The sequence below is a fragment of the Paroedura picta genome, chromosome 9, assembly GCF_049243985.1.
Source record: "Paroedura picta isolate Pp20150507F chromosome 9, Ppicta_v3.0, whole genome shotgun sequence".
Classification (NCBI taxonomy): domain Eukaryota; kingdom Metazoa; phylum Chordata; class Lepidosauria; order Squamata; family Gekkonidae; genus Paroedura; species Paroedura picta.
In genome coordinates, this window is record NC_135377.1 from 81,887,882 (window position 1) to 81,915,759 (window position 27,878).

The window sequence follows — 27,878 nt, forward strand, 5'->3', positions numbered from 1 at the left end:
CACTTTCAATTCCTTTTTTCTAGGTTCTGACTACCTTGTTATTATGACAGGCCTACTTATTTTTGTCCATATTGATGTGGTATTAGGTGACCAATTTCTGAGTGAAATAGAAGTTGAGGACCTGGGCAGAGTCTGCACTTACTTTCTTTATTCCATTGTCAATCCTGTTGAATTCAGATCGCTTTGAACTCGATTCTTCTCCCCCCCCCCCATTGAAACAGGAAAGTCTTCTGCATGTGGTTAGGGAGGCTCAGAAGGTGGAGGGGGGGAGCCAAGCCTTTCTTTTCTTGAAGGGAGGGGGGAGAGGAGCCAGGCAGGGAGCCTCTTTCTTTTCTTGGAGGGGAGGGGGAGAGGATCGAAAAAGGAAGAGGAGGGAGGAAAAATCCAGGACCGACAGAAGTTGAGAGAAATTAGGGGCTTCTCCTTTAAGGCAAGCGTGTCACATGACCAGGACTGCCCTGCCACTCTGCCGCCAGTTCACCTTTGGTGCTCTCCAGTGGCCACCATGGCCACGGCTCCCCCTCAGCGTGGAGCTGCGCAGCTGCTGCTGGCAGCGCCCCCCAGTGGGTGGTAGGAAGTCAGTGGTGCTGGCGGGAAAGCAAGCTGAGCAGGGGCTCAGGTGACGGTGACAATGTCACTCAGCAAAAGACTTATCTCCCTGGGCCTCAGTAAAAATTATCATGCGTTGACCAGTCCCCGGTGATAAAAAGGTTGGGGACCACTGCTGTATATGACGTGTGCAGGGCTGTTGCTTGCATTTCTGTTTCAACCTTATGAGGCGTTATAAACTCAATATATATAGTTCTGCTGATGCAGCTTCTGCCAAGTGTGTATTGCTACATGTTATGGATCAGAGTGACAGCGTCCCTCCTGGAACTTGACACACTGCTCTGGGAGTTGTCCCCCAGATGAGGAAGATGTCTTGGGTGTTTTCATGCCTCGGTTCAGGGAAGCAGGCTTCCTTCTTATTTCCTGTGTGGGCATGCCTCTCTGCTCCAGTTCTTTCCTGCCTCTGAAACGGAGAGAGCAGCCTAATTGCTTTGCTTAGCAGGCCTTCTAGGTTTCCTTTTCTATTTCTTAGCCTAGATCCTTCCTTCTCTCCCTCCCCTCTCCCTCCCTCTTTTTCAGTGCTTCCAGAGGAGATTTTTTGCCTCCTCGGGGCTAAGCACGGTCTCTTGTTGTCACTCAGGTCCCTGCTAGGTTTCCCCCCCCCCTTTGGTGGAGAATTATGGGGGGGCCCTTTTTCCAGGGGTTGCTGAGGTGCCCTCGCAGCAACCCAAAAGAGGTTGTGGCATTAGGAAGGTTGAGAACCACTGTCCTAAACTGTTTTGTTTATTATGAGACTACTATACCATCCCCTCACAATTTTTTCACCTTGGGCGGTGTTCTCCAGTTGCCTGTACATCTTGAGTTTGGGAATTCCCTAGATTCGTTGGCTGAGTAGGAGAATATGAAGGCTCAAAATGTAGGTCATTAAGTACGGACTCCTTTTCACTCATCTCACTTCTGATTAGCTAAGACCACAAATACATTCCTAAAGTCAAATCACACATATGCTACTATGTATAAAGTTCTCAATCAGTATTCCATCTATCTGTCATATAGGTTTCTGGGGGGGGGGAATTGCCCTCTGTGGTTTTGATTGTCCATTATAATCACCTTTCCAGACTTTCAGTTGGAATAAAGGGAATCTCTCTTTGTGTATCTGATTCTGACTATTTCAGGTACCACCCATAATTTGGAATCTCTTCCTACTGTCTGCACTACCTCTCAGATTTTCTGAACTATGTATTTTCCACAAGGGCTCCGTCCCTTTCTTACCAATTACTGAATTTCCATGTCACCAGCCTTGTCATTCCAATATGACTCCCTAGTTTATATAGTTTTAATTTCCTGATGCTTTAGCATGCCTCACTTAGATATTTAATCAACATTTCCCTATGTGATCAACAATTTCATCTCATAAATCTGAATGTGCTACTAGCTTTCTGTCTGATGTGCACGTACCATGAGATTTCTAAATTGGAAGCCAAACTAATAAGGCTTGCCTAGTTAAATCTGAATATGTAAACATTTACTAGAGCCTCTTGTGGCGCAAAGTGGTAAGGCAGCAGATATGCAGTCTGAAGCTCTGCCATGAGGCTGGGAGTTCAATCCCAGCAGCCGGCTCAAGGTTGACTCAGCCTTCCATCCTTCCGAGGTCGGTAGAATGAGTCCCCAGCTTGCTGGGAGGTAAACGGTAATGACTGGGGAAGGCACTGTCAAACCACCCCGTATTGAGTCTGCCATGAAAACGCTAGAGGGCGTCACCCAAAGGGTCAGACATGACCCGGTGCTTGCACAGGGGATGCCTTTACCTTTTTAAACATTTACTGTTTCACATTCAGCTGCAAACCCTTTTTTGACAGCAGAACCCTCTGTGGCTTGTCCTGAGCAAGATCTTTCTCCAGGCCATTTAGACTGGCCAGAGATACTGGTTTTCTTGGGAGAGGGGCCATCATCTGGACATGAAATAGGAGTCCGTGTGGGTGGGCATATATAATATTTGCTGGCGTATAAGACTACTTTCCCCCCCTGAAAAACATGCCTCCAAGTGGGGGGGGGGGTCGTCTTATACGCCAGGTGCACTTCAGTTGAGATAGACATAGCTGCCCATAGCGGCCCATAGTACTGTATTTTGAGTGGAAATGTTGGGGGGTCGTCTTATACGCCAGCAAATACGGTAATTGTGAGTGCCCTGCATTGTGCAGGGGGTTGGATTAGACTCCATGATTCTGTGGTAAATCCTGATGATCCCATAACCTGTTTTAGCTTTCCGTTTCTCATAATAAGACCCATCTACAAGCCAGACTTCATAGCTTTTCATCAGAAACTCCTCCAGGATCTGTCCAGATGTCACTGGCCAATTTATGTGCACATAAAGAACACTCGTATTCTTATCCCTGAATGATTAGCCCTTATGGGCTAGTGACAGCACTTTCCCCATGTCTATCCGAATTCCTCTGTTACTATGGTTAGGATTCACTGTGCTATCCTTGGGGTACTAAAATGACCATCCCAAATTTTCCACTAACCATGTGGACTTTGGTTAGTGTGCTGTCTCCTGCTATGTAGTCCCATAGTTTAGTGGTTAGGAGTGCGGACTAATAATCTGGCGAGCCGGGTTTAATACCCCGCTCCTTCTCCACATACAGCAAGCTGGGTGACCTTGGGCTCGCCCCAGCACAGATAAAGCTGTTCTGACTGAGCAGTGATATCAGAGCTCTCTCAGCCCCACGTACCTCACAGGGTGTCTGTTGTAGGGAGAGGAAAGGGAAGGAGATTGTAAGCCATTTTTAGACTCCTTCGGGTAGAGAAAAGCGGCATATAAGAACCGACTCTTCTTCTTCCATTGGTACAGACACCAAAAAAGTGACATTTCCTTTTGCATGGAGTGAAATTTTGCTGAGCTCTGCTGAAACCCCTGGATGCACAGGCTACCACTCTGTTTCCCAACCCGATTTTGAATTAAAGTGGCCCCTATGGCTGTATCTGTCGATGGACTACAAATAACTGCCCCATTTGAGGGTATTTCAAAGATGGAGCCTGAGACAGGTCTCATTTTAATTGTGACTGACTGTTCTGGGCCTCATTCCTATTTACAATTCTAGTTTAGAAGAGCTCATAAAGTATGGATTTTCACAGCAAATCCCTCCATGAACTCCCAGGAATAATTTAATATTTCTGGGGCTGTTCCTAAAGGATGGACATTAGTTGGAGCTGGCAGTTTTCATATGGTTCCATGGTTTGAGGGGGTCTTCACTCTTATCCCAGTTGATTTTAAATCCTATTTTCCCAAGAAATATCAGAATTGACCTAGTTCAGGGATGGCCAAACTGTGGCTCTCCAGAAGTCAATAGACTGCAATTACTATAAGCCTCTGTCAGCATGGGGCTCATGGTAAATGTAGTCCAGGGAGGTTTGGAAAGCCACAGTTTGGCTATTTCTGCCTTAGTTGTTTCAGAACAATCTCTGGGCATTTCTGCACAGTGGTCAAAATGGCAAGACATATGTGACTTGCAATAGCATGATATTAAATCATGCTATTCCTTCCCCCACACTTCAAAGCCTTCCTGCCACATCATCCCCTTCATGTGTGCTGTGCAAACAGCAAACGAGAGAATGACATGCTATTTCTCTCCTTGGCCTGTCAATCAACGGGGCGAACCAATCAGTGGTTTGTTAGTCTCACCCCCTTTTTTTTACTTGAGACTTAATACGTACTAATGCCTATTCAGTTCTATGAAAACGCATTGCTATGTTATTTAAAGCCCCTCCCCCCAAAAACATGGCTGGCAAGCAGTTGGCACAGTGAGGGAGGCAGATTTCCCCCTCCCCATCATTTAAGATGGCTGAAAGGCTCTCGGGGAGCTCCGGCAAGCTCCCAGCCACCACCCAGCTGATCTGGGCAAATTAATTGTGGGTGGTTAACACATCCCATCACCCCCACTCACTCCCTCTTGGAGAAGGAGCACTCCTTCCTTCTTGCATCCTTTGCTCAGCAGAAAATGGAGGGGGGAAGGCGGGAATGAAGGTGAGACAAAGCTGAGCAGCCTATAGCGCATTTCATCCTCCTTACCTCTTTTCCGCTGGTTGTCAGCTGGTTGTATGTCGGTGGATCACACTTTTTAGAATTGTGAATCCACTTTTGGGGATTCCCAAAGTTGCGCTTTAAAATGGAGGATGTAGCGAGCCAGCTGCTGCCCAGCTGCTGGATGTAGGCGACAACATGTGGAGGGGCTAGGCTCTGCTGCCTACATTTGGCAAACATTACCCTACATTTATCACATGCGGAAATGCCCTCTCAATCCCTGTACAGAATGATTGCATCGTTAATATAAGACTTAGTGGCTTCCCGGCGCTCTGTGGGATGCTTATCCAGCATCTGAACAAAGTACTTCTGTCACATACTTGGTGAGAAATGCAAACACTATGGTGATAATAGCTGAGTGTTTGTTTTAACAGGGATAGGGGATTGTTTTAAATGGTTGATTATTTGTATTGTATATGAATTTGTATTGGATGTGTATTTATAAGACTATAAACCGCCGGGAGCCAGTTCTCTGAGAGTGGCAGTTACATAAATCCAAACATAAATAAAATAAAATAAATATATTGTGTTCTACAAAATATGAACACAAATTTGTACTAACAGGACTCCACCAGAGGAATAGGATAGTAACAGTGCAAAGTTCTCATTGCCAGACAAACCCCTCCCCCCAGGTACAGTTTAGTCATAATAATGAATTAACTTTAGTTCTTTTCTTTTACAGGTTACTGGTGGCTCCAGTGGCATTGGAAAAAGTATTGCCGTGGAATGCTTTAAGCAAGGTGCTTTTATAACACTACTTGCAAGAAATGAGGTAATGCCATTTTTATTGAACAAGAGGTTTTTGAATACTGTAAGCAGTTGGTAATGATTAAGGACCAGCTTTTCAACTGCAGTGTTACAGTTCCTTGCCTTTGGTCTACCTAAGTTGTGACCCTCCCATTGAAAGTAACTGAAACTAAGGAAGCCATGACTAGATTATAGCTACAACAGCAACAAAGCCTTTAATAGCATATTTAAAAAAATACAATATAAGAAAAATGCAGAAGGATTCACTGCAGTACAGAATAAACAAAGGCACATATCATGCTTTAGAGTGGGACAAAATACATTCACGATCTCTCATGGCGAGATATAAAAACTTTGCAACTGGTTCAGTTATATCAGGGTTGTGGGATGACAAAAGAAACTGAATTTTAAATTCATCCGAATGCAGTTCTCTTTTAAAAAGTAGTGAGTTAAGAAATTTAGCTTGGATCACAAAATAAAATGCGCAATGGAAAAAAAACGTGTGATTGATTCTATTTTTTAAAATTTATTTATTATATTTGTATACTACTCTTCCCCGAAGGTTCAGGGCGGTTCACATAAAACAGAACAGAAACAATACAGGTAACTTAGATTAACAATAATGAATGAAGTGAAACAACAAGCAACATGGAACCATAGAAAAATTAAACATTAAAGTAAGTCATACTGATAGCCCAGTGGGTTGAGTGGAACTGCAGTGGGTGCCATAGGAGGGAGCTCGGGAGGAGGGCCCTTGGGAAGAGATGGTACAGGTTGACCTCAGCCAAATGCCTGGTGGAGGAGCTCCCGTTTGCAGGTCCTGCGGAACTTGTTCAAGTTCTGTCAGGGCCCTGATCTCCTCTGGGAGCTCATTCCACCAGGTGGGGGCCAGGATGGAGAAAGCTCTGGCCCTGGAGCGAGCTTCCCTGGGGCCAGGAATCACCAGGAAGTTGGAATTGCTAAAGCGTAAGGCTCTTTTTTGGGGGGGGGGGGGGTTGTAAGCAGAGAGGCGATCCCTCAGGTACACTGGGCCCAGACTGCATATGACCTTGAAGGTGATAACCAGAACTTAAGTCTATACATCATTGTCCATAGGGTCAAAGGCTAGCTGGATATGGGATCTGTTGAAATCTCCCATGTAGCACAGCAGAAGTTAGAGCATTAGTTCTAGCTAGTGTAAATGCTCTATGCTGTTGCGGGATGGTTAGATGATACAAATATACAGCTAGGGCCTGAGAACCTGGTGAAATCCCCAAGCTCATTGGAGAGCAGGTATTTCTAGATTTACTGCTAAGTTCCTGCAGTTCTATGTCTAGCAGTCTGCATTTAATTAAGTCAAATGCAACCTTTTCAGATATCAGATACAGGGAGTCTAAAGAGATTCCTATAGATTTATTTTCCCCCTCAATATTTCTTAGCCATGTAGATGATTCATGTTCAGCTAGCATAAGGGAAATTATTCGGGTCAGATCTGAAATGCATGCGAAAGTTGAACTTGATTGTTAAACATGCTCTGGTTTTCAATAATATTAGGCTTGTTTTCAAACATAGGACTGCATAAGAGACAGAATTCGGGGTCCTGAGTATTTTGCACAGGAAGACAGATTGGAGACTTTTGACAGCTTGATTAAAAGCATTGATCCACATAGGGATGCCATAGAGGGGAGGGTCGTCAACCCCCGGTCTACGGCCCGATGCCGGGCTGCGACGGCCTGTAGCAGCAAGAAGCTAGCTGGGCCACAAGCCGATTTGGCGGCGATTTGGCGGCCGCTTCTCCGATTTGGCGGCCGCTTCTCTCGCGGCCTGGTGAGTTTCTCGCTGTGGGGGGGAGGGGAAGAGGCAGGCGTGGCTGTTGGCGGACACAAACGCACTTGCGCGGAGCTTCCACGCATGTGCATTAGCGCCCCTGGTGGTGAAAACGCGTACACGCGGCAGCTCTGCGCATGCACATTTTTACCACCAGGGTGCACTAACGCGTGTGCGCATCACCCAGGCCACTGGCTCTTCCCCACTTCCGGAGGCTGTTCCCGACCATCAAAAGGTTGGGGACCACTGCCATAGAGCATAATCATCATAGAATCAGAATAATAGAGTTGGAAGGGACCTCATGGGTCATCTAGTCCAGCGGTCCCCAACCTTTCTGAGGTCAGGGAGCACCTCCAGGGGTGAGGGGAGAGCCGATGGCCCAGGTGCCGCGCACACGCGCACGAGCAGTTGCCACACATGCACGTTTTTGCCACCAGGAGGTGCAAACGCGCATGCGTGGCAGCTGCACGCATGTGTGTTTGCGTTGCCGGCGGCCGTGCCTGCCTCTTCCCTTCCTTCTCGCTGTGGGAAGGAGGCAGGCGCAGCTGCCGGCGGCCCAGTACCGGGCCGCAGACCGGGGGTTGATGACCCCCGATCTAGTCCAACCCCATGAACTATGCAGAACACTCACAACCCTATCGCTCGTCTACTGTAACCTGCCATCCCCTTCAGCCTTCACAGAATCAGCCTCTCTATCAGATGGCTATCTGTTTAAATATTTCCAAAGATGGAGAACTCACCACCTCCCGAGGAAGCCTGTTCCACTGAGAAACCGCTCTGTCAGGAACTTCTTCCTGATGTTTAGATGGAATTTCATTTGAATTGGCACTGGGCACGTGGTTTTGCATTGAATACATTGAGAGCTGCTGACACATATTAATTACCTCTGGTGTAGAAGAAACATGTAATTGTCAGGGAACTGATTTTTGCAGATGTGATTGCATATTTTCTCTGTGTTTGTATTATGTTGAAAATATATTCCCAAGTATTTGAAGTGAGTGAGTTACAGCAGTCTAGTCTAGAAGCGAACATTGCATGGATTACTGTGGCGGAGTGATCCATGGAGAAGTAGGGCGCTAGTACCTATGCTTGGCACAGATGGAAAAATGCCATCTGGGCTATCTTCATGACCTGAGCCTCCATAGTTAAAAAGACATCAAGGAGCTTCCCCAAGTTCCTGGCCATTGGTGCAAATGTGAGTTTCAAGCTGAAGTAACTGATAGCCATTTAAATCTAACAGCTGATGGATGAACCTGCCAGGCTAAAATGAATGCAAGCCATTTAAGGATCTGCCTGTGGTGGGGAGGTCTTGAGAGAATCAGCCCCAGCTGATCAGTATAGATGAATATCACTGAGTAAAAGTGGGGAAAATTTGGTTTTTATTTAGATCAACAGTACCAGTAGCTGAAACAGATTTGGCTTAGAAAACAGAAAGAAAATGCTGAAACGGTAAATTTTGGGGGTATTTTTTTCCTCTTAATCTGAGCTGATGAATGCACACTCCTAATATTTAATGTAGAAGAAACTGATTATATTCAGCATAAAGGCATGATGCCGATTAGTTCCATAGTTTTATGACAATGAAAAAGAGTTGGTTTTTATACCCTGCTTTTCACTGCCTGAAGGAGTCTCAAAGCAGCTGACAGTCTCCTTCCTTCCCTCTCACCACTGCAGACACCCTGTTTTGTTTGGTTTTTTTTTTTTGCTTCCTTATGCTTGGGACATGTGCACCCATCCACTGTGAGACTAAAAGGGTTGCTAGCTATTTAAAAGCTTTTGCTTTCCACAATTTGAAAAGAAGTGAAACTGTTTAAATGACCCAGACCCAACTGGACAAAAGGTCCAGGAAATTAATATTCTTTAAAAATGTACAGGAATAAGTTACATAAGAGGAGGTGGTTAATTGTGGCATGTATAGTAGATTAGATTGGGGGGGGGGAGAACAGTGTATCTGTCTTACGTATTTAAGAAGATCCTCAAATTGTTTAATGAATCAGGGCACAGTAAATGTGTTGACAAAAGTAAAAGAGACCAAACAAAAGTGTTAGCAAAGTACAGAGACACCTACAGAGCTTAAAGTCGTGAGATCCAAGTTGCAGGGCCTGGACATGGTTAGCATTCATTTTATTATGTGGCATATTAAACGGCCGTACTGAGAACACAAAAATAATACTTTCCTGCAGATCTACAATGAAGGCATAACTTTCTATATTACCTGAAAAGGTGTTTAATTGTGTTAGTAATTATTTTGTTACAATGTCCCAAATGTGCTTTCATTCCAGAATCGACTATTAGAGGCAAAGAAAGACATTGAAAAATATGCAGTCAATGATAAACAGGTAAGCTCACTTTCTGGGGAAGTAGTAGTTGACCTGCCCTTGTTGTGACACATAATAGAAAATATTCTGCTGCATTATGGTAACGGAGACCAAATTCTAAATGGAACAGTGCTTGCCCTCAACCAGGGCCAGAGCGGTCTCCATTCTGGCCCCCACCTGGTAGAACGAGCTCCCAGAGGAGATCGGGGCCCTGACAGTACCTGAACAGTTCCACAGGGCCTGCAAAAGGGAACTCCTCCGCCAGGCATTTGGTTGAGGCCGACCTAAACCATCGCTTCCAATAGGCCCCCAAGCCCCCCCTCGAACTACGACTGCTACGAATCTGCCTAATCCACTGGGTCTCAGTAAGAGTTGAGCTGAGGCTCTTGCAGTTCCATCATTCTCTAATGTCATTGTTGTTATCATGTTAATGTTGTTGTTGTTATCACCTGTTGTTACCATATGATGTTACCTGTACCTTTTTCTTGTTTCCTGTAAACCGCCCTGAGCCTTTGGGGAGGGTGGCATATAAATATAATAATTAATTAATAAATGAAATCAGTTCACAGATCCCTTAAGAAAGTTATACAGTATTGGATGGAGTGTGAAGATGTTAGTTGTGCTCTGTCCAGGCAGTGTAGATGCACTTCCCTCTTCTGGTCCTTCCTTCCCCAGCCACAGGATCCTTGTCTCCGAGGGATTAAGTCTCAACCAGCTGACACAGCTTCTGGGCACTCAGTCAGAGCAGCTAGGGGTGTATACAACCAGCTGCTGATCAGCAGTTAGAGCTGGGTGTTATCCGCATACCGGTGACAACCTAGGGGTAGCCAAACTGCGGCCCTCCAGATGTCCATGGACTACAATTCCCATGAGCATTCGCTGGCAGGGGCTCATGGGAATTGTAGTCCATGGACATCCGGAGGGCAGCAGTTTGACTACCCCTGACCTAGCCTATAGTTGGATACCCACAAGGATGGCCAGGTGGCCAACAACATTTGGAAAGCTTTTACTGCAGCATGTCACTTATCTGACCAGGAAGACATGACTTTAAATGGAGAAGTGGTTCCTTTTTAAAGCTACTTTGAAACTACTTCTCTGAGTGTCTTATTTACGTTCTAGTCCATCTTTCCCATTGGTACCCAAAGGTAGATCACAGGTATCATGATAGCTTTGCGGATTATGAAATTGCCATATATTTGGCAATATGAAATTGCCAAGAGAGCCAGTTTGGTGTAGTGGTTAGGAGTGCGGACTTGTAATCTGGCATGCCAGGTTCAATTCTGCGCTCCGCACATGCAACCAGCTGGGTGACCTTGGGCTCGCCACGGCACTGATAAAACTGTTCTGACTGGGCAGTGATATCAGGGCTCTCTCAGCCTCACCCACCCCACAGGGTGTCAGTTGTGGGGGGAGGAATGGGAAGGCGACTGTAAGCCGCTTTGAGCCTCCTTCGGGTAGGGAAAAGCGGCATATAAGAACCAACTCTTCTTCTTCTTCTTCATATATCCTTAATAAGACGAAGTATTGCATTTGTGCACAGGCCTTATGGCTCAGAAACTGTTACTGTTAATTAAAAAGGAGAATGGTTGACCAGGCTGTTTGTAACAGCTCAGTGCTGTTATAATTAGTGGAAGTTAAATATAAACTGGACTTATTTTCTTACATACTACCTGTCCCGTTTTGCAAGAGAACTTGCAAGAACTTGTTGTGGCCTCCTTAATGTCAGATCTGTAGCCACTTAGCTTCAACAATACCACACTGTTACTAATCTCTCTGTTGTTCTCACGGCCGTTTCACATAGGTTGTACACTGCATCTCTGTAGATGTTTCCAAGGACTGTGCAAATGTGGAGCGGGTCTTAAAACAAGTAAGGAAACTTTGGGCTTTGATTACATTTTGTCTGTTTTTGCATGGTGTGTGTGTGTTATACAAGTGCATCTGTCTTGGACTTACTAGATTACCCTTTCTAGGCTCAAGAGAAGTTGGGTCCCGTTGACATGCTTGTAAATAGTGCTGGAACATCGGTTACAGGAAAATTTGAAGATCTTGATACCAGGAATTTTGAGGTAAATGGTGATATTGAAGTATTCAGTACTGGTTAATTTAACTGCAGATTGATTCAACTCTATTCTGAGAAAAGAGCAAGGGTCCAGGAGCACCGTAAAGATTAACAAAATTCATGTCAGAGCATGAGGTTTCTTGAGTCACTGCTCACTTCTTCAGAATAAATGGATGTAAGTCTGGCATTTGAAATCACATTCAAGAACCAGTGGGGGGGACAGTTTATCCTTCCAGTACATTAAGTTGCTAACCTGAGAGTAGCAGAGCTCTTACAAATGAATTTCAAAGTGAGATTAGAATGAGAGACTGCTGAATTGCTGCTGGTAATGAAGTTCAAGATAGTGTTTCCTCCTGGATTGAATTAGGACCTAGGTTTCCTGTCCCATTATCAATGCTGATTTCTCCATGCCTGTCACCCCTCTGAATATCATACCTAGTCCAGTCCCACTTATTATTGTCATTCAGCATCTGAACTTATTCCACTCCAAGATATAAGGGCAGATGGACTCACATTCTAGCTGCATCTGAAAAAGCGAGCAGTGACTTACAGAAGTTCCTGCCTTGCCACAAATGTTGTTAGTCTTGAAGGTGCTACTGGATTCTTCCTCTTTGCTCCTGCTACCGATAGACAAACCTGGCTATCCATCTTGGTCTTTACTCTGAGAAGACAAATTGTTCACATTTTTGAACTGGCTTGAAGGGTTGACCATTGCCCTAGTAATTAAATATTGCAGATTAAAAAACTGTTTAAAGTGTGTTCATACATCTTAAAAAAAAATCACCCTATGTACAACATAAAATCTATTTCTCATATGTAAAAATGTGGTCCTGCCGAAGTACGAGCCAGTGTGGTGTTCTAGTTAAAAGCGGCGGAGCTGAGTTTGATTCCCTGCTCCCCTACATGCAGCCAGCTGAGTGACCTTGGGCTCATCACGGTCCTGATAGTGCTGTTCTGACCGAGCAGTCCTGTCAGATCTCCCTCAGCCCCACCTACCTAACATGGTTTCTGTTGTAAGGAGAGGAAAGGAAGGCGATTGTAAGCCACTTTGAGACTCCTTCATGCTGTGAAAAGCAAGGTATAAAAAACCACGCTGCTGCTTCTTCTAAGTGGATGTAACCACAAAGTTCTGCTGTAACATAGATCACCAAGCACTGTTGAGACATTCCTTTGGTAAACAGTTGTTTAAAACGATACATGCGAGTACAGTACATGATATTCTAATACTAATATTAATATGGTATAGTATATTAATATAGTAAAACTCAACAATGGCCACAGGCTTGGAAAAGGTCAGTTTACATTCCAATACCAAAGAAGGGCAATGCCAAAGAATGTTCAAACTACCGCACCATTGCACTTATTTCTCATGCTAGCAAAGTTATGCTCAAAATCCTACAAGCTAGACTCCAGCAATATGTGGACCGAGAACTTCCAGAAGTACAGGCAGGATTTCAAAGAGGCAGAGGAACTAGAGATCAAATTGCCAACATACGCTGGATCATGGAGAAAGCTAGGGAGTACCAGAAGAACATCTACTTCTGCTTCATTGACTATGCCAAAGCCTTGATTGTGTGGAGCACAACAAATTGTGGTAAGTTCTTAAAGAGATGGGAATACCAGAGCATCTTATTTGTCTCTTGAGAAACTTATATGCAGGTCAAGAAGCAACAGTGAGAACAGAACATGGAATCACTGATTGGTTCAAAATTGAGAAAGGAGTTCGGCAAGGCTGTATACTGTCGCCTTGCCTATTTAACTTATATGCGGAGCACATCATGAGAAAGGCGGGATTAGAGGAGTCACAAATTGGGATCAAGATTGCAGGGAGAAATATCAACAACCTTAGATATGCAGATGATACCACTCTAATGGCAGAAAGTGAAGAGGAACTAAAGAGCCTGTTGATGCGGGTGAAGGAGGAGAGTGCAAAAGTTGGCTTGAAACTCAACATCAAGAAATCAAAGATCATGGCATCCGGCCCTCTCAATTCCTGGGAAATAGATGGGGAAGAAATGGAGATAGTGGCAGATTTTATTTTCCTGGGGTCCAAGATCACTGTAGATGGGGACTGCAGCAAAGAAATTAAAAGACACTTGCTCCTGGGGAGGAAAGCTATGGCAAATCTAGACAGCATCCTAAAAAGCAGAGACATCACCCTGCCAACAAAAGTGCGTTTAGTCAAGGCTATGGTATTCCCACTTGCAATGTATGGCTGTGAATGTTGGACCATAAGGAAGGCCGAGCGTCAAAGAATTGAGGCTTTTGAGCTCTGGTGCTGGAGAAGACTCTTGCGACTCCCTTAGACCGGTCAGTCCTAGAGGAGATCAGCCCGGACTGCTCGTTAGAAGGCCAGATCCTGAAGATGAAACTCAAATACTTTGGCCACCTCATGAGAAGGAAGGACTCCCTGGAGAAGAGCCTAGTGCTGGGAGCGGAGGGCAAAAGAAGAAGGGGAAGACAGAGAATGAGGTGGCTGGATGGAGTCACTGAAGCAGTTGGTACAAACTTAAATGGACTGTGGAGGATCATTTTTCATGGGTTGCGAAGGGTTGGACGCGAGTTCGCACCTAACAGCAACAAATAGTATGTTGGCATTGTAGAACTAGAAATAAATTATGCATTCCAGTTTTGGCGTGCCCAAGAATATGGGGACAACTCCCCAGAGTACATAATTAAACTCTGTTTCATGCTAATAGACAAGAGTTCAGCATAGTACGAGCACAGCAACCTGCCTGACTTGGCTTAACTAGGGCCTAGAACAGGAACATTTTACTGCTAGGAACTGGGTACTGTACAAATGTGGAACCTGCAAGGATTTGTGTGAAGGGGAGAGAATCTCATTTTCATGCGACACAGCATCCTTGTTGCAAATCCTGTTTTAAAGTTATATACCAAATGTTGTGAGGACCCAGTCCTAATAGCAAGAGCTGAAACAGCCGTGTTGGGGGGGGAGAGATACCGCTCTTGGTAAGATTATGGGGATGCGGTGGGAGACAAGAGTGCCTCATTCTGCTGCACTGCACCATCATGTCTATTTGGGATCTCAGTGAAGGCCCAAAGCTCTCCCATGGGAAAAATATTAGAAGTCCTGGCAAACAAGGCCATCAGACACATGTTCTTGTCCTGAGGAAGAAAAGAGAAACTGCCTGGAAGTTGTCCAACATTCAGCTCTTGAGAACTTCTTCCCTCTTCCACAGGGGTAGTTGAGAAATGCATCACCCTGGCAAGAGAAGGCAGAACAATTTGCTGGAAACTCTGATTGACAGCTCACGGATATGTTGTTGCTTGCTCTTTCCATGATTCACTTAAGTCAGTGACAAGCACAGAAGGCTGCTACTGCAAGCAGTCTTTTTCGATCCAGTGTATGCTCTTCATGTTCTTATGGTGCAATACCCTAGGAACTTTTTAAAGCAGAGAAGTGTTTCAGTAAAGAAACAACAGGGGAGAAATTGGTCGGTTTTCTGTCCCCCGGTCCAGGGATATTGATGCAGTGTGAGAAATGGTTGAAAACAATCTTCCTCACATTGTGCCATTTTGATTGGAAACTACCATTACCAGGTTCTAACATCACTTCTGGCCCTCACTTTGAGGTTCTTATGACAGCGGGGGAGAGGAGCTGACCCTTTCTGCAAATTCCCTTGGCCCCTGGTTGGTGTGTCTTAATTAACATAGAACCCACAAAATGACGGCAGCCTTTAATCAACTTCATTCCAATGTTTATGTGAATGGTTGCATGCCCTATTCCTCGATAGTGGAAGAAAACGAATACTGGAATTAAAGGTTTTTCACAGTCCCTCAGCCGTCTCTGCTATATGCTTGCATTATAGCTATGGTCGGTGGTTCCGGTATTATACCAGCAACTCCTCTGCTGTTCTGAGGAGGACTTTTTGCACTCCATTAGGTCTGCAGGAAGTGTGGATTAAAATGGCAGAAGCTGAGCTCATCAGTGCTGCAGGTTGCACCATCTCCATTAAGATTGCATTAAGTATGCATGGATTACTGGATGTCGTGAACATTTTCAATTGTGAAATCAGCACAGAGTTTGAATCCAGGGGCTCCTTTAAGCCCAGCCAAGTTTTATTCAAGGTATAATCTTCCGTCTGCATGTACACAGGAGCTCATGCCTTGAATAAAACTTGGTCGGGCTTAATGGGGCGACTGGATTCCCAACGTCAGTCTGCTACCTCAGACCAACTTGGTGATCTGCCTGAATCCACTCTGCAATCAGCTGACTGTTCTCAGACTGGTGTCTGTTCTTTCAGGAATTGATGTCTGTCAACTACCTGGGCAGTGTTTACCCAACTCGTGCAGTAATTACCACCATGAAGGAACGAAGGATGGGAAGGATTGTGTTTGTGTCATCCCAGGCTGGGCAACTTGGACTGTTTGGTTACACAGCTTATTCTGCAACAAAGTTTGCGCTGCGAGGATTAGCGGAAGCTTTGCAAATGGAGGTAGGATTATCTCTTCCTCTGCCTGCACTATGCCTTTGGGGGTGGGGGAAGGGATTTGATGTAACTATAATTAAGAAGCTTCTCTTACAGCACGACCAATTGTAATAAAAAAGCCAAGCTTTAGCCTATTTTACCCTATTTTACTTTATAGAGCCTCTTGTGGCGCAGAGTGGTAAGCGGCAGAAATGCTGTCTGAAGCTGTCTGTCCATGAGGCTGGGAGTTCGATCCCAGCAGCCAGCTCAAGGTTAACTCAGCCTTCCATCCTTCCGAGGTCGGTAAAATGAGTACCCAGCTTGCTGGGGGGGTAAATGGTAATGACTGGGGAAGGCACTGGCAAACCACCCCGTACTGAGTCTGCCATGAAAACGCTGGAGGGCATCGCCCCAAGGGTCAGACCTGACCTTGTGCTTGCACAGGGGATACCTTTACCTTTTTTACCCTATTATGTTCTACCCTTCTCTTATAGGTTTATTATTTTTACTAGGGGCCAAGTCCATTGCATTCAGGAATACAACAGGTGCTAGATTGGGGGGTGGGGGTTGGAAGAACTCTACAGATGGCCTTCCCCTCCCCCCAGGGCCTGGAAAGGCTGCAGGCTGGAGGCCCCCAGGCAGGGAACTTACTGGCAGGGGCAGCTCTCATGCAGCAGGGATCTGCAGCCTCTGAGCCTCGTATGTGAGTGGAAGGAGGAGGGGGTGGTCGGGGTGGGGGACGGATAATGATTGGCTGGCCACTGGACAGACAGGCAAGCCGGTTGGAGGAGGAGGTACTCGGGCAGGACAGCCACCCTGAGTGAGCGTTAAGCGCTGAGTGGCACTTAAGCCATTAGACCAGCTCCTCCTCCAAGCCCTTACTAGGAATATTAAGTGGAACTGATTCAAAAGCCAAGCTGTTTTAGAACTAGGTTAGAAACAGAGTCATCGTTTGCAATATGGCTTGGGAACTTTGTGGAGAAGATAGGTTTGTCAGCTTGCAACTACTTGCACCTTTTCTACTACCAGGGCAGCACATCAAGAATACTTTTAAAAGACATGCACACCAATGATTCAGTGCTCTTTAGTGAAGGTTACACTGGTTAATAAAATAGTCTTATGTCCACATTGGGCTGCCCTTTTGCTATCCTTGTAACGGGGAAACCTTTGAATTTGCCACAGTGCTTGCAGTTTGCCTCCTGATGTTTGATCAAACGTAATGTCCATTCCTCCTAACACTCTGACATTTAGTTGTCTGCTTCATACTGTTTGAATGTCAACAGGTTATCAGTTACCACTGATTGCAGCCTTTTTCAGATCAGCAGCTGCAAGTAATGTGGCAGTAGTTCTCCTTAGCTGTAATATATATTGGTGATGGCAGCTGTGATTGAAACAACTTCCATCTTTGTGAAGTTCTACATGTGCAGTACAGAAACAGCTCCCAAGTTTCTAGAGCAGGGGTAGTCAAACTGGCAGGGGTGAACGCTGGCAGGGGCTCATGGGAACTTTAGTCAATGGACGTCTGGAGGGCTACAATTTGACTACCCCTGTTCTAGAGCTGAAAGGTGACACTCGAATCCCAAGGAAACATTCTATCTGCACATGCTCCAAGATCCTTGAACATTAGATACAAACAAAGTAGCAGTCCTGAAAATGTGAATTTGTCTATAGTTAAGGGCATAATCTGAAGTATTGTTTTATTTTATTTTTTTACATTATTGACCGCTGCTTTCAGGCCAGCTGGCTTGCAGCTGTTCAAAACAGGACAATAAAACCAGAATAAAATCACAAACAAATGAGTAAAAAGCCCCGACCCCTCCCTCGTAACCTCACCCAATGACCACCATTGTTTGTACCTTTTAAACAGTGTTATGTTAATATCCATCTTGACAGCTAGATAGGCAATAGGCACATTTTTTCAAGTCATACTTCATATTCGATATACGTGAATCAAATATTTTTCTTCCCAAACTAGGTAAAGCCCTATAATGTTTATGTAACTGTTGCCTATCCTCCGGATACGGACACACCTGGCTTTGCAGAAGAAAGTAAGACAAAGGTAATGTGTTAATTCCTTTCAAAGCTTGGCGTAGGGAGGTGTCGAACGTCACACCCATATTCTTGGCTTGAGTGTTCTACTGATAGCTGGACCCCATCCAGGCAGTTCAGTCACGCTTCCTCACTGGGACCCTTCCTACTGATGCACAGGGCTTCCGTCTTTGAAAGCGGCTCTGCTTGAGCCAATCCATTACTGCTTCCAGACATCTGGCTAATGAGTCTGGGGGAGAATCAGGAGTTTGAGCTGGGTATCACTGGTGAATTGATGACGTCCCAGTTCAAACTTTCATACCTGCTGGGCTAGAGGACACAAAGATGTTGAGCAGGATTGGGGAGAGAACCACTCTTGGTGGCACCCTGCATGGGAGTTGACAGTGATGAGATTGGTTCTCTCCAATTGCTACCCTCTGTTCTCGACCCTGGAGAAAGGAGATCAGCCATTGAAGGACTGTCCCACGTATCCCAGTGTTGGCGAGGTGAGCTAGCCCAGTGGATAATATATTATCCCTTGCAATGGTGAACTTCAAGACAGGGAGAATAATCTTTGCTCCTAGACTTTTTTTCATACTCCGCTCACATCCCTGCCGTTTCCCTCTTTTAGGCCTCCTGCTATCTAGTAAGCCTCTTCTCCAATCTCCCTTTTTCTTCGGGAACTGAGATTCTCCTGCATAGGCCTATATAGACTCTTCCCAATACCTACTCGGATTTTACCTGCTAGTTCTTAGAGATCCTGCCAGTCTTCATTGCCTCCCTGCAGTGCCTAGGAGATGGATGGGATGTGGGTCCTTTACTCTAGCTAACCCCATGCACACTGGCATTTAGAAGGGAAACCTTGTTGGAAACCGTTTGACTAGTTGAACCTCTGAAAGTTCCCAGCCTGTAAATTCAGTGTTTGCCATACCAAACTGCAAACATTTACATCAGGGGTAGTCAAATTGCGGCCCTCCAGATGGCTATGGACTACAATTCCCAAGAGCCCCTGCCAGCATAATGCAAATGAGCCTCTGCTTCTCAGCCCTGTTACCAGGAATCCCTTTTAATTTTCCTACTGGAGAAGCCAGTGATTATACACCTTTTTTCCTGGGACTGTGCTTCCTCCTCCTCCTTCCATGTGAAGATCATGCTAATTTCCTTTGTGTACATGTGAAGGTAGATAAAGATCTGATTTTCACAAAGTTGTGGTTCAGACTGAGTTACAGAATGCTTTAAAAATCTACAGTACAATCCAGCTTCATCATAATCAGCAAGAATTCTGTGGTTGACTTAACTACATCCTCCTTTTTTCTTTGTAATGCTGAGGTATGGAATTAGGGGAACTGGAATTTCTTTATTTAAGAGGCTTCTTGGCCCACACTTTGATAGCTTTGCACAATTTTTTTCATAAAGATGACTTCTATGGGTGTGCAACACAATTGCTTATGTCTTAACTGCAAATAGTTTCATGAAACAAACTTCAAACGCCTTTTACCTTTCATTTTATACTTTTGAGATCGCAACAGAATGCTTTCAGAAACACAGCATTCAAGTTCCTTGCCTCTTAAATCCCAGTGGCTGTTGAGACCTTAAAATATGTATCTCATAACAATACATGATAAGCTTGGAGGGGGAAGGGTAATTTTATTCTTACACACAATTATAAAGCAGTTTATTTTGCAGCTTGTGGTACAATCCGAGCATTGTAGGGACATTATAGGCATTCTTTGTAAATAGCACCCACTTCTCCTTCCCATCCATTTTTCTTTGTGTACATGTCGGATCATGCAAATGACTTGGGGGGGGGGGGAATTCTGTTTCAGTCTGGGATTCCCATAACTCTGGTACTGCTCATGTAGATACATGTTTGTGAACCAGAATGCGGTGGAACAAAGTTTGAGTCCAGTTGCACTTTTAATTCAAGCTATAAGAACAAGTGTTGAGTCCAGGGGCACCTTTAAGAACAAGGTTTTATTCAAGGTATATGAGCTTTCCTGTGCATGCACAAGGTGCCACTGAACTCAAAATTTGTTCTGCTGCTTCAGACCAACATGGCTACCCACAATTTTAAAACGTTAAAGCTATTACAAGAACCATTTTTCATATCATTACTCTAGAACAGCCTTTCTCAACTTTTTTACCATTGAGAAACCCGTGAAATGTTCTTCTAGCATTGAGAAACCCCAGAAGTGGCACAATTGTGCAGAATACGGTTGGGAAGCAGAGCTGTATCTACGCCCATTTGGGGCTCTTTCCCTTTCCAAACCCCCTCCAGGCCCATCATAACCCTACCATATATGGTCATATCATCTGGCAAATATTTTATATGTATATGTGTGTGTGTGTATGTATATGTATATAAAAATTTAATTAACTCCCATGCATCCAGGAAACCCTTCCAGGGCTGTCAAGCAACCCCAGGGTTTCATGAAACCCTGGCTGAGAATGCCTGCTCTACAATTGGCTGCTTCTTTAATTCATCAAGGAGATTCACAATACCAAAAGTTAGACATATACAGGATCAATTATATCAGTCCATGAGTCATAAAACTTATGCCATAAAACTTTTAGTCATAAAATAGTAAAGTCATAATTGTAAGGTGCTGAATTGCTCTCGAAATACAGATCTTGCTTTACAGGGCAAAAATTGGCAATAGTTGCATAATGCTGACTGGATATTTAGCAACCCTAGGCTATGTGAATTCATTGGATGGTGAGGTCTCTGCTGCTGCTGGGTTTGTCTAACCATGAACTTATCCTTGCTTTTATTCAAGCTTTTGGAGACCAGACTTATTTCAGAAGCATCCTCTGTCTGCAAGCCTGATCATGTTGCTAGAATCATCATAAAAGATTCCATAGTAAGTGAAACACCGCTTATGGTGCTCAATGTCGTCTGCTAGTCTGTAGTAGTAAACCATCTAGGTATGAAACCGTGTGTTTATTTTTGTCACAAAATACTGGAATCTTTCTACTATACCTTTAGTAAAAAAATAAAAATTGTGCATGTGCAGCATTAATGTGGAAAATGCTTTATAGCAGTGGCCCCCAACCTTTTTATCACCAGGGACCGGTCAATGCTTGACAATTTTACTGAGGCCTTGGGTGGGGGTAGTTTACTAGAGGACCCATCATTGGATGGCACCAGAGGGGCGGGCTTAGCTGGCGGCCGCTACGGCTCCTCTGATTGGGCAAATGGACGAGAAGGACGGGGGAGCAAGCTGGCCTCTGTTTCTTTTCGCCCTGGTCGCTGAAGGCAGCGGGCAGGAACCTCGTTGCCGCGGAGTTGTGTGGGCTGCCCTGGGAATAAGGTGCTCCTGGACGTGAGATGAGGGAGTCCTGGTCAGAGCAGGAATGGAGAAGGGGAGCTTTGTGACCTGGACTTCTGCTAAGTTGGGTTGACGTTGGTGGGCTGAGGCATCTAACTTCTTAGAGCCGCGGCCCGGTACCAACTGATCCACGGACCGGTCCCGGTCCCCGGACCAGGGGTTAGGGATCACTGCTTTATAGGACATCCGTAGTACAAATGTGTCCTTGCCCCTCTGGGTTTGCAAGCTAACAGGAGGGCAGATTAATCAAGAGGCAAAAGTGGGAAGGGCTGGATGGGAACGAATGCATAAGATTGTTATTGTTATTATTGGATTTATTACCTACTGCTCTCAGCAAGCTGGCATGTGGCAGGTTGCAACATTAAAGCCCCACAGTTAAGTATAACCATCCCCAGCTGGATAGGGGCTCTCCAAGGTGAGGACTCTAGCAGCTGCATTCTGCACCACTTGTAATTTCCATGTCAAAGGCAAGGGTAGGCTCACATAGAGCGCGTCACAGAAGTCAAGTCTGGAGGTGACCGTTCCATGGATCACTGTGGTCAGGTGCTCAGTCGACAGGGCGCTCGTAGCCTTGCTTGGCTTAGAGGGGAAAACGCCTGTTGGGCTTCTTTCATGGCTTGAGCCTCCATCAATAAGGAGGCATCCAAGTTCCAGCGGATTCTAAGTAACAATCCATTTTTGTTTTCTGCAGACTAGCAGTTAGTCACGATTGTTCTTCCCCTGCTTTGATAGTGGCAACCTTGACAGTATTGTGCAAGGGCAACTGTGCTTCTGTTGGTCAAGGTTTCCTTGGCATAGGCTCACATCCTGTTTTGGAGGGAATCAGTCGGTAACCAACTGATTTATTTTACCCCACCCAGCAAGGAAAATTCAGCAGTTCCGTTGGTACCGATGGCCGCATGTTGAATATTGTAACAAGTGGAATGTCGCCAATGTCTTCTCTTGGTGAAGCTCTGGAAACAGTAAGGCAAACATCAGATTTTTCTACCTCTAATTTTAATATACAGCTCTTTTGGCGTAATGTAATAAAGAATCATGTCAGTGATGAAATGTCACAGGTGTAAGGAGCACGACTACTATTTTCTGTAAGTTCACAGGATAAACTCTAGAGCCTTTCAAATGTACCTTGCTCTGTGTTTTTGTGGAATTGGGAAGTCAGTCATTTAGTTTGTCAGATTCATTGACTACTTGTTTGGTTTCCCCCGCCCCCGACCTCCCATTTAGGGTTGTGTGCGGTGGCGTCCAATTCGGCAGTTCCAGGCTGCCACAGCCAGTGCCGCACCGCAGGGGGGAGGGGAGTGTTCCACGGCACGGCACTGGCTCCCTCCCCCCCCCTGCGGCACAGCGCTGGCTGCAGCGGCCTGGAACCACCGATTCGGATGCCGCCGCGCACAACCCTATTCCCACTTTCTCAACAAACCATAAAAATGGCTCTTTGCTTCAGTGGGGGGGGGGGAGCACACAGCCTACCCTTTGCCAGGCTATATTTGTAGACTGTGGTATGTTTTAGCAAAGGGTGAATCTATGCATTTATGTTTACTTGCTACTAGACAGCCATGAGCCTCTTGTGGCGCAGAGTGGTAAGGCAGCCGTCTGACAGCTTTGCCCATAAGGCTGGGAGTTCAATCCCAGCAGCCGGCTCAAGGTTGACTCAGCCTTCCATCCTTCCGAGGTCGGTAAAATGAGTACCCAGCTTGCTGGGGGGTAAACGGTAATGACTGGGGAAGGCACTGGCAAACCACCCCGTATTGAGTCTGCCAAGAAAACGCTAGAGGGCGTCACCCCAAGGGTCAGACATGACTCGGTGCTTGCACAGGGGATACCTTTACCTTTACCTTTTAGACAGCCATAGAATTCCTTATACACCAGAGTAAAGGAAATAGAGGCCATTATGTATGGCTAAAATTTCTGGTAGGGGTTAGTGTCCCAGATTAGGATCTGGGATGCCCAGGTTTGAATCTGCACTCTGCCATGGATGTTGGATGGGTGACCTTGAGCCAGTCACACACTCTCTAACACTTTCATCCTAATCTTACCTCCCAGGGGCTTTGTAACGATAAAACAGAGGAGTCCCCAGTAGGGAGAAAGGTGGGTCTAAATGAAGTAATCAAAATGAAAGCAGGTGGGTAGCTGTGTTGGTGACCAACAGGGTTTGATTCTGGGTATAAGCTTGCATGTACATGCATGGAAGTGTGTGCGCACACGAAAGGTTATACCCAGAATAAGGGTTTGTTGGTCTTAAAGATGTCACTGGACTCAAACTTCATTCAAGTGAAAATGTTGCACTAGCAAAACTAAGAAAGTGCAATCCATAGTCCTCTTAGATTTAAGATTTTATCATGTTCTAATGTGCTTATTGTAGTTTAAACACTGTGAATGTAAAAGAGCACGGAGATGGGTGCCCCCCTCCCCTGGAACTGATTTCTCAACTTGAATATGTTGGGCCAAAACCTTTGCAGAGGAGCATGGATATTGTCCACTTTCGAAAGTGTTGCGAGTTGATGACTGGTAGAAAAAGTTACAGTGGAAGGAGAAAGACAAGATTGTCCCTGACTAAAATGTATCCATGTTAACATTAAAAATGAAAGTAAAGTATCTCTTCTTGCTTTTGAGGAAGTCATTGCTGGATCACATAGTTGAGCGCATTAAGAACAGTATTTTAAGTACTTAGTTGGCAAAAGCATGTTGAATAAGATGGCTATTTTCTCCTTCCTGTCTTGACTTCTAGGTTATTTGTACGGGTTTTCTCCGCATCCTCGGCCAGTACTATATAGCCAGCTTTGACAGCATAGTTCGCCGCTGCATGATACAAAAAGAGAAGTCTGAAAAAATGGACTGAATGTGAGCATTGCTTAAAAATTTAATTTGCTGCTAAATGGGACTCCCTTTCTGGCCTGAATAGACGTGTGCATGACAGGAGGAGTGGTCCCCTGTGGTGAAAGAAGGAAGCCAATGTATAGCACTAGAAAACGAGGCTATGCAAAAGCGCTAATGAAGAAGACTGTGTCTTCCCCCCCCCCCCAATGCTTTGAACTACTAATCAGATTGTTGCCTTAGAAATGAGCCTTTTGAAGGAGTCGAGCTTCAGTGGCCTCTTTGCTCTCCACTCTGGGCCATCATTAATTACCCCTTTGTTAGCAGTGGTGAAGGATTGATTCAGTGATGTATATCTTAACCTAAGGGCTGATTCTAATGTGTTCTGTGACTTCCCATGCCACTATCCCACCCCAGATTTCATAAGGAGGGGTGATGTGTGCATGCCGGGGAAATGAATTGGGTGGTTGCTGCTGGGGGCATAGGCCCCTCCAGTGAATTGGAGTCAGCCAGTTTACAGGGGAAGCAGCCAAGTGTGAGTTTCAGAGTTGCTAAAAAAAAAAGTGATCTAAGTGCATGGCTTTGATGTAGGGGAACTTTTAAAGAGAGCACCCCTCCCCACAAAATCTATTGTGTTACCAAAATTGAGTAAAAGGACAGCACTTTTTCAGAGAATAAATATTTGAAATGCCCTTAAGAATGCAGTCCTGAAGATTAGCTTGGGTTTCTTCCTATCCAGTCTTTAGGGTCTTGTCTAACACTGAATATTTGACTAATCTTTCCCACTCCTGATGATATAGAGTAACTTTTGTGAAGTATTTCCCATATTGTATTAACCAAGCACTATATTATGTAATATATATGGAAATCCTTGATGGCAGAACTGTACCTGTATGATCCTAAGTTCTCGGTGTAGGAGTAATGAAGTATGCTTTTAGCAATTGTGTATCTTAAAGGGAAATGAAGGAACTTTTTCTTCACTGAGCAACACTTAGGAGAGTATTTCTGTCCATGATAGAGGAAATCCATTTTAAGCAAGGCAGGTAGAATTAGAAGTGTTTTTGTCAATGTCTTCATTCTCTGTAACTTCATGTGTGTCTCTGTCAGCTGTGTAAGAGAGGTGGCTCTTATATTGTTGTAATTCAGGCTTTAGAAAGACAAATGAGCCAGTCCAATAATAGACTGTACTACAATGAAATGTAGCTCAAGGATGTGCCAGGGTCCTTTTTTGGTGGCAGCACGCCCTGTGCTTACTGTGTTAACCCCCAGGCGTCAGTCAGCTAATTACATACATTCTAGGTTTGGAAGGAGCCAGCGGCAGTAGCACTGACTTGCCGTCTCTATGAACGAAGACTGGTTCCTTCTTAGGTCCAGATTTCATGTAGCCCCAATGCCCAGCTCCTCATGAGAATTCCCGCTCTACCCTGACATTATTTAAGTGCCTAATACGAGCCTTTCTCGCTACAGCCTCAGCTTTAATGTTTGTTCAGTAGGGATACACACACATATACAAAGTGGTTGAATTCTGATTTTTTAAAAGTCCTCCAGAAAACATCCTTTGGTTCGCTAGATCATTCCCACCAAATTCAACTCTCAGCGAGTCTTCTAAACATTAATAGATCTTGAGATTCTTCTAGCTCAGGGGTAGTCAAACTGCGGCCCTCCAGATGTCCATGGACTACAATTCCCAGGAGCCCCTGCCAGCATTCGCTGGCAGGGGCTCCTGGGAATTGTAGTCCATGGACATCTGGAGGGCCGCAGTTTGACTACTAGCTCATACAGTTTACATTGTTAATTAGAGAGATGCTGAGAGGCCAAATTCACTTCTGGGTTCTTGGGCACAGGTCTTGGTTTTCCAAGTGCTGTGTAAGCGAACCTACATATTGCCAACCTTAACTGCGCTTGAGCTGTTCTGGCACTTTGAGGGAGGCCTGTTCAGAGGCCTGTGTCAGTGGCCTTTGGGGACTTGTGTGCTGGCTTTCATGCTAAGGGCACAGACAGCGGAAGCTCTCAGTTCATTTGCAGTTGCCTTGGAAATCAGCAGCTTTGCATGTACTCCTTGGGACCTTTTTATGGGAAATTTGGCAGCAGAGTCTGCTACGTTGGACTTGGCTCAGGCATATACTGGCAATGATATTTTTTACAGCTCTAGACTATTCTGATTGGCTCACAAGTTAACGGGGTCAAATTCTGAAATACCGTAAAGCAAGTCAGAAGTGCCAGATATTTTAAGGGGCCATTCAAGACGTCTGGTTTTTCACCACCTCTTACAGTTAGTTGCTTTGCATGTTTAATTTGAATGGAAGGGAGCAAAGGACATTGAGCTCTTGTACTGAAATGGACAGGATTTATGCATGCCTGTCTGACCAGATCACGTTCTTGGTGGTTTCTTTGTTTGTCACATTTCCAAGTTTGCTTCAGCTTTAAAAGCTAAACTTAGTCTAATGTTGTTCAGCATTTTGGATCATGTTCAGATTTAACAGTGTACTAAATAAATAAGAAGGATATGAGTAATTATCCTAAAATTGTTGACTGTGAAACATTAGGCACTTTTTAATGTTAGTACTGAACATGGCTAAAGCCCATAGCCCAGTTATGATTGTTGCTTAACAAAGTTTTGTGCCGAAATTGTAAATGTCAATATTTTGTATTTCACAAAATAAACTGGGAAAAATTGTATTTAAATTCTTCTGAATATTTCTTTAAAACTGATTTAAATTATCATTCTGTGGTCCTGATATGCGAGTCTCTATTAAATTATCACATTAAGTTCAAAAACTTTGAAAATATTGGTTACTTTACAGGTTAAAGAATTACTGCACCCTTTGTAAATTTAAGAGAAGCAGTTTCTAGAAACTCACCACAAAATTAATAATCTGAGATGCGTGGTAAAATGTGCAGGGTCTCAGAGGCTTCCCATGTGAGACATGAGACTGAAGAAACAAAATGGGGTGGAGAAGCTGGCAGAAGATGTAGCAGTAGTAGCATAAACTGATAACCAGTTAGCAGCAGGTCACATGAAAAAAACATGGATCGACTCACAGGATAAACATTCAGATGCAACTTGCGTTTTTAGATGCTTATTAAGCACCTCAAAAAAGGATGCAGTTTTCAAAGGCAGCCACCACTAGTCTGGAAATACAGAGACAAGGGATATGAATGCAGTTTTGGGAAAAGAATCTTGAGCAAAAATGTTTCCATCTGCTTGTGGTGGCAAGGAGGATGAGGAAGGGCTTTCAACATAAGAACAGAAGCAGAATCTGGGGTTCAAAGAAGAAGAAGAGTTGGTTCTTATATGCCGCTTTTCTCTACCTGAAGGAGTCTCAAAGCAGCTTACAGTCGCCTTCCCTTTCCTCTCCTCACAACAGGTGGGTGAGTCTGAGAGAGCCCTGATATTACTGCTCGGCCAGAACAGCTTTATCAGTGCTGTGATGAGCCCAAGGCCACCCAGCTGGTTGCATGTGGGGGAGGGCAGAATCGAACCCGGCATGCCAGATTAGAAGTCCACACTCCTAACCACTACACCAAACTGGCACCAAACAAGATGACTGGCAGATACAAGTGGAGGAACAGGAAGCAAAAGAAGACAGTTTAAACTGAACACAGAATGATAAAGAATGCCCGTGAAAAAACTGTTAACTATAAGGGGCATGTGAAGCTATCATGCACAGCAGAATCTAGGCACCATTGTCATGCCTGGCTCCAGGTGAGGACCTT

The 27,878-nt window shown here is 44.8% G+C and overlaps 1 protein-coding gene across 1 annotated transcript in view; it reads left to right on the forward strand.

Annotated features, from left to right (window-relative positions):
* The window catches only part of KDSR (3-ketodihydrosphingosine reductase), a 41,182-nt gene extending 14,342 nt beyond the window's left edge, over positions 1–26,840 (forward strand). Inside the window, exons 2-10 of the mRNA XM_077353415.1 lie at positions 5,313–5,402; positions 9,466–9,522; positions 11,303–11,368; positions 11,472–11,567; positions 15,826–16,017; positions 17,966–18,049; positions 20,796–20,879; positions 22,208–22,309; positions 24,076–26,840. Coding sequence (XP_077209530.1) covers positions 5,313–5,402; positions 9,466–9,522; positions 11,303–11,368; positions 11,472–11,567; positions 15,826–16,017; positions 17,966–18,049; positions 20,796–20,879; positions 22,208–22,309; positions 24,076–24,186 — 882 coding nt within the window. The 3' untranslated portion in view covers positions 24,187–26,840. The remainder of the gene's footprint in view (positions 1–5,312; positions 5,403–9,465; positions 9,523–11,302; positions 11,369–11,471; positions 11,568–15,825; positions 16,018–17,965; positions 18,050–20,795; positions 20,880–22,207; positions 22,310–24,075) is intronic.
* Positions 26,841–27,878: the final 1,038 nt, after the last annotated feature.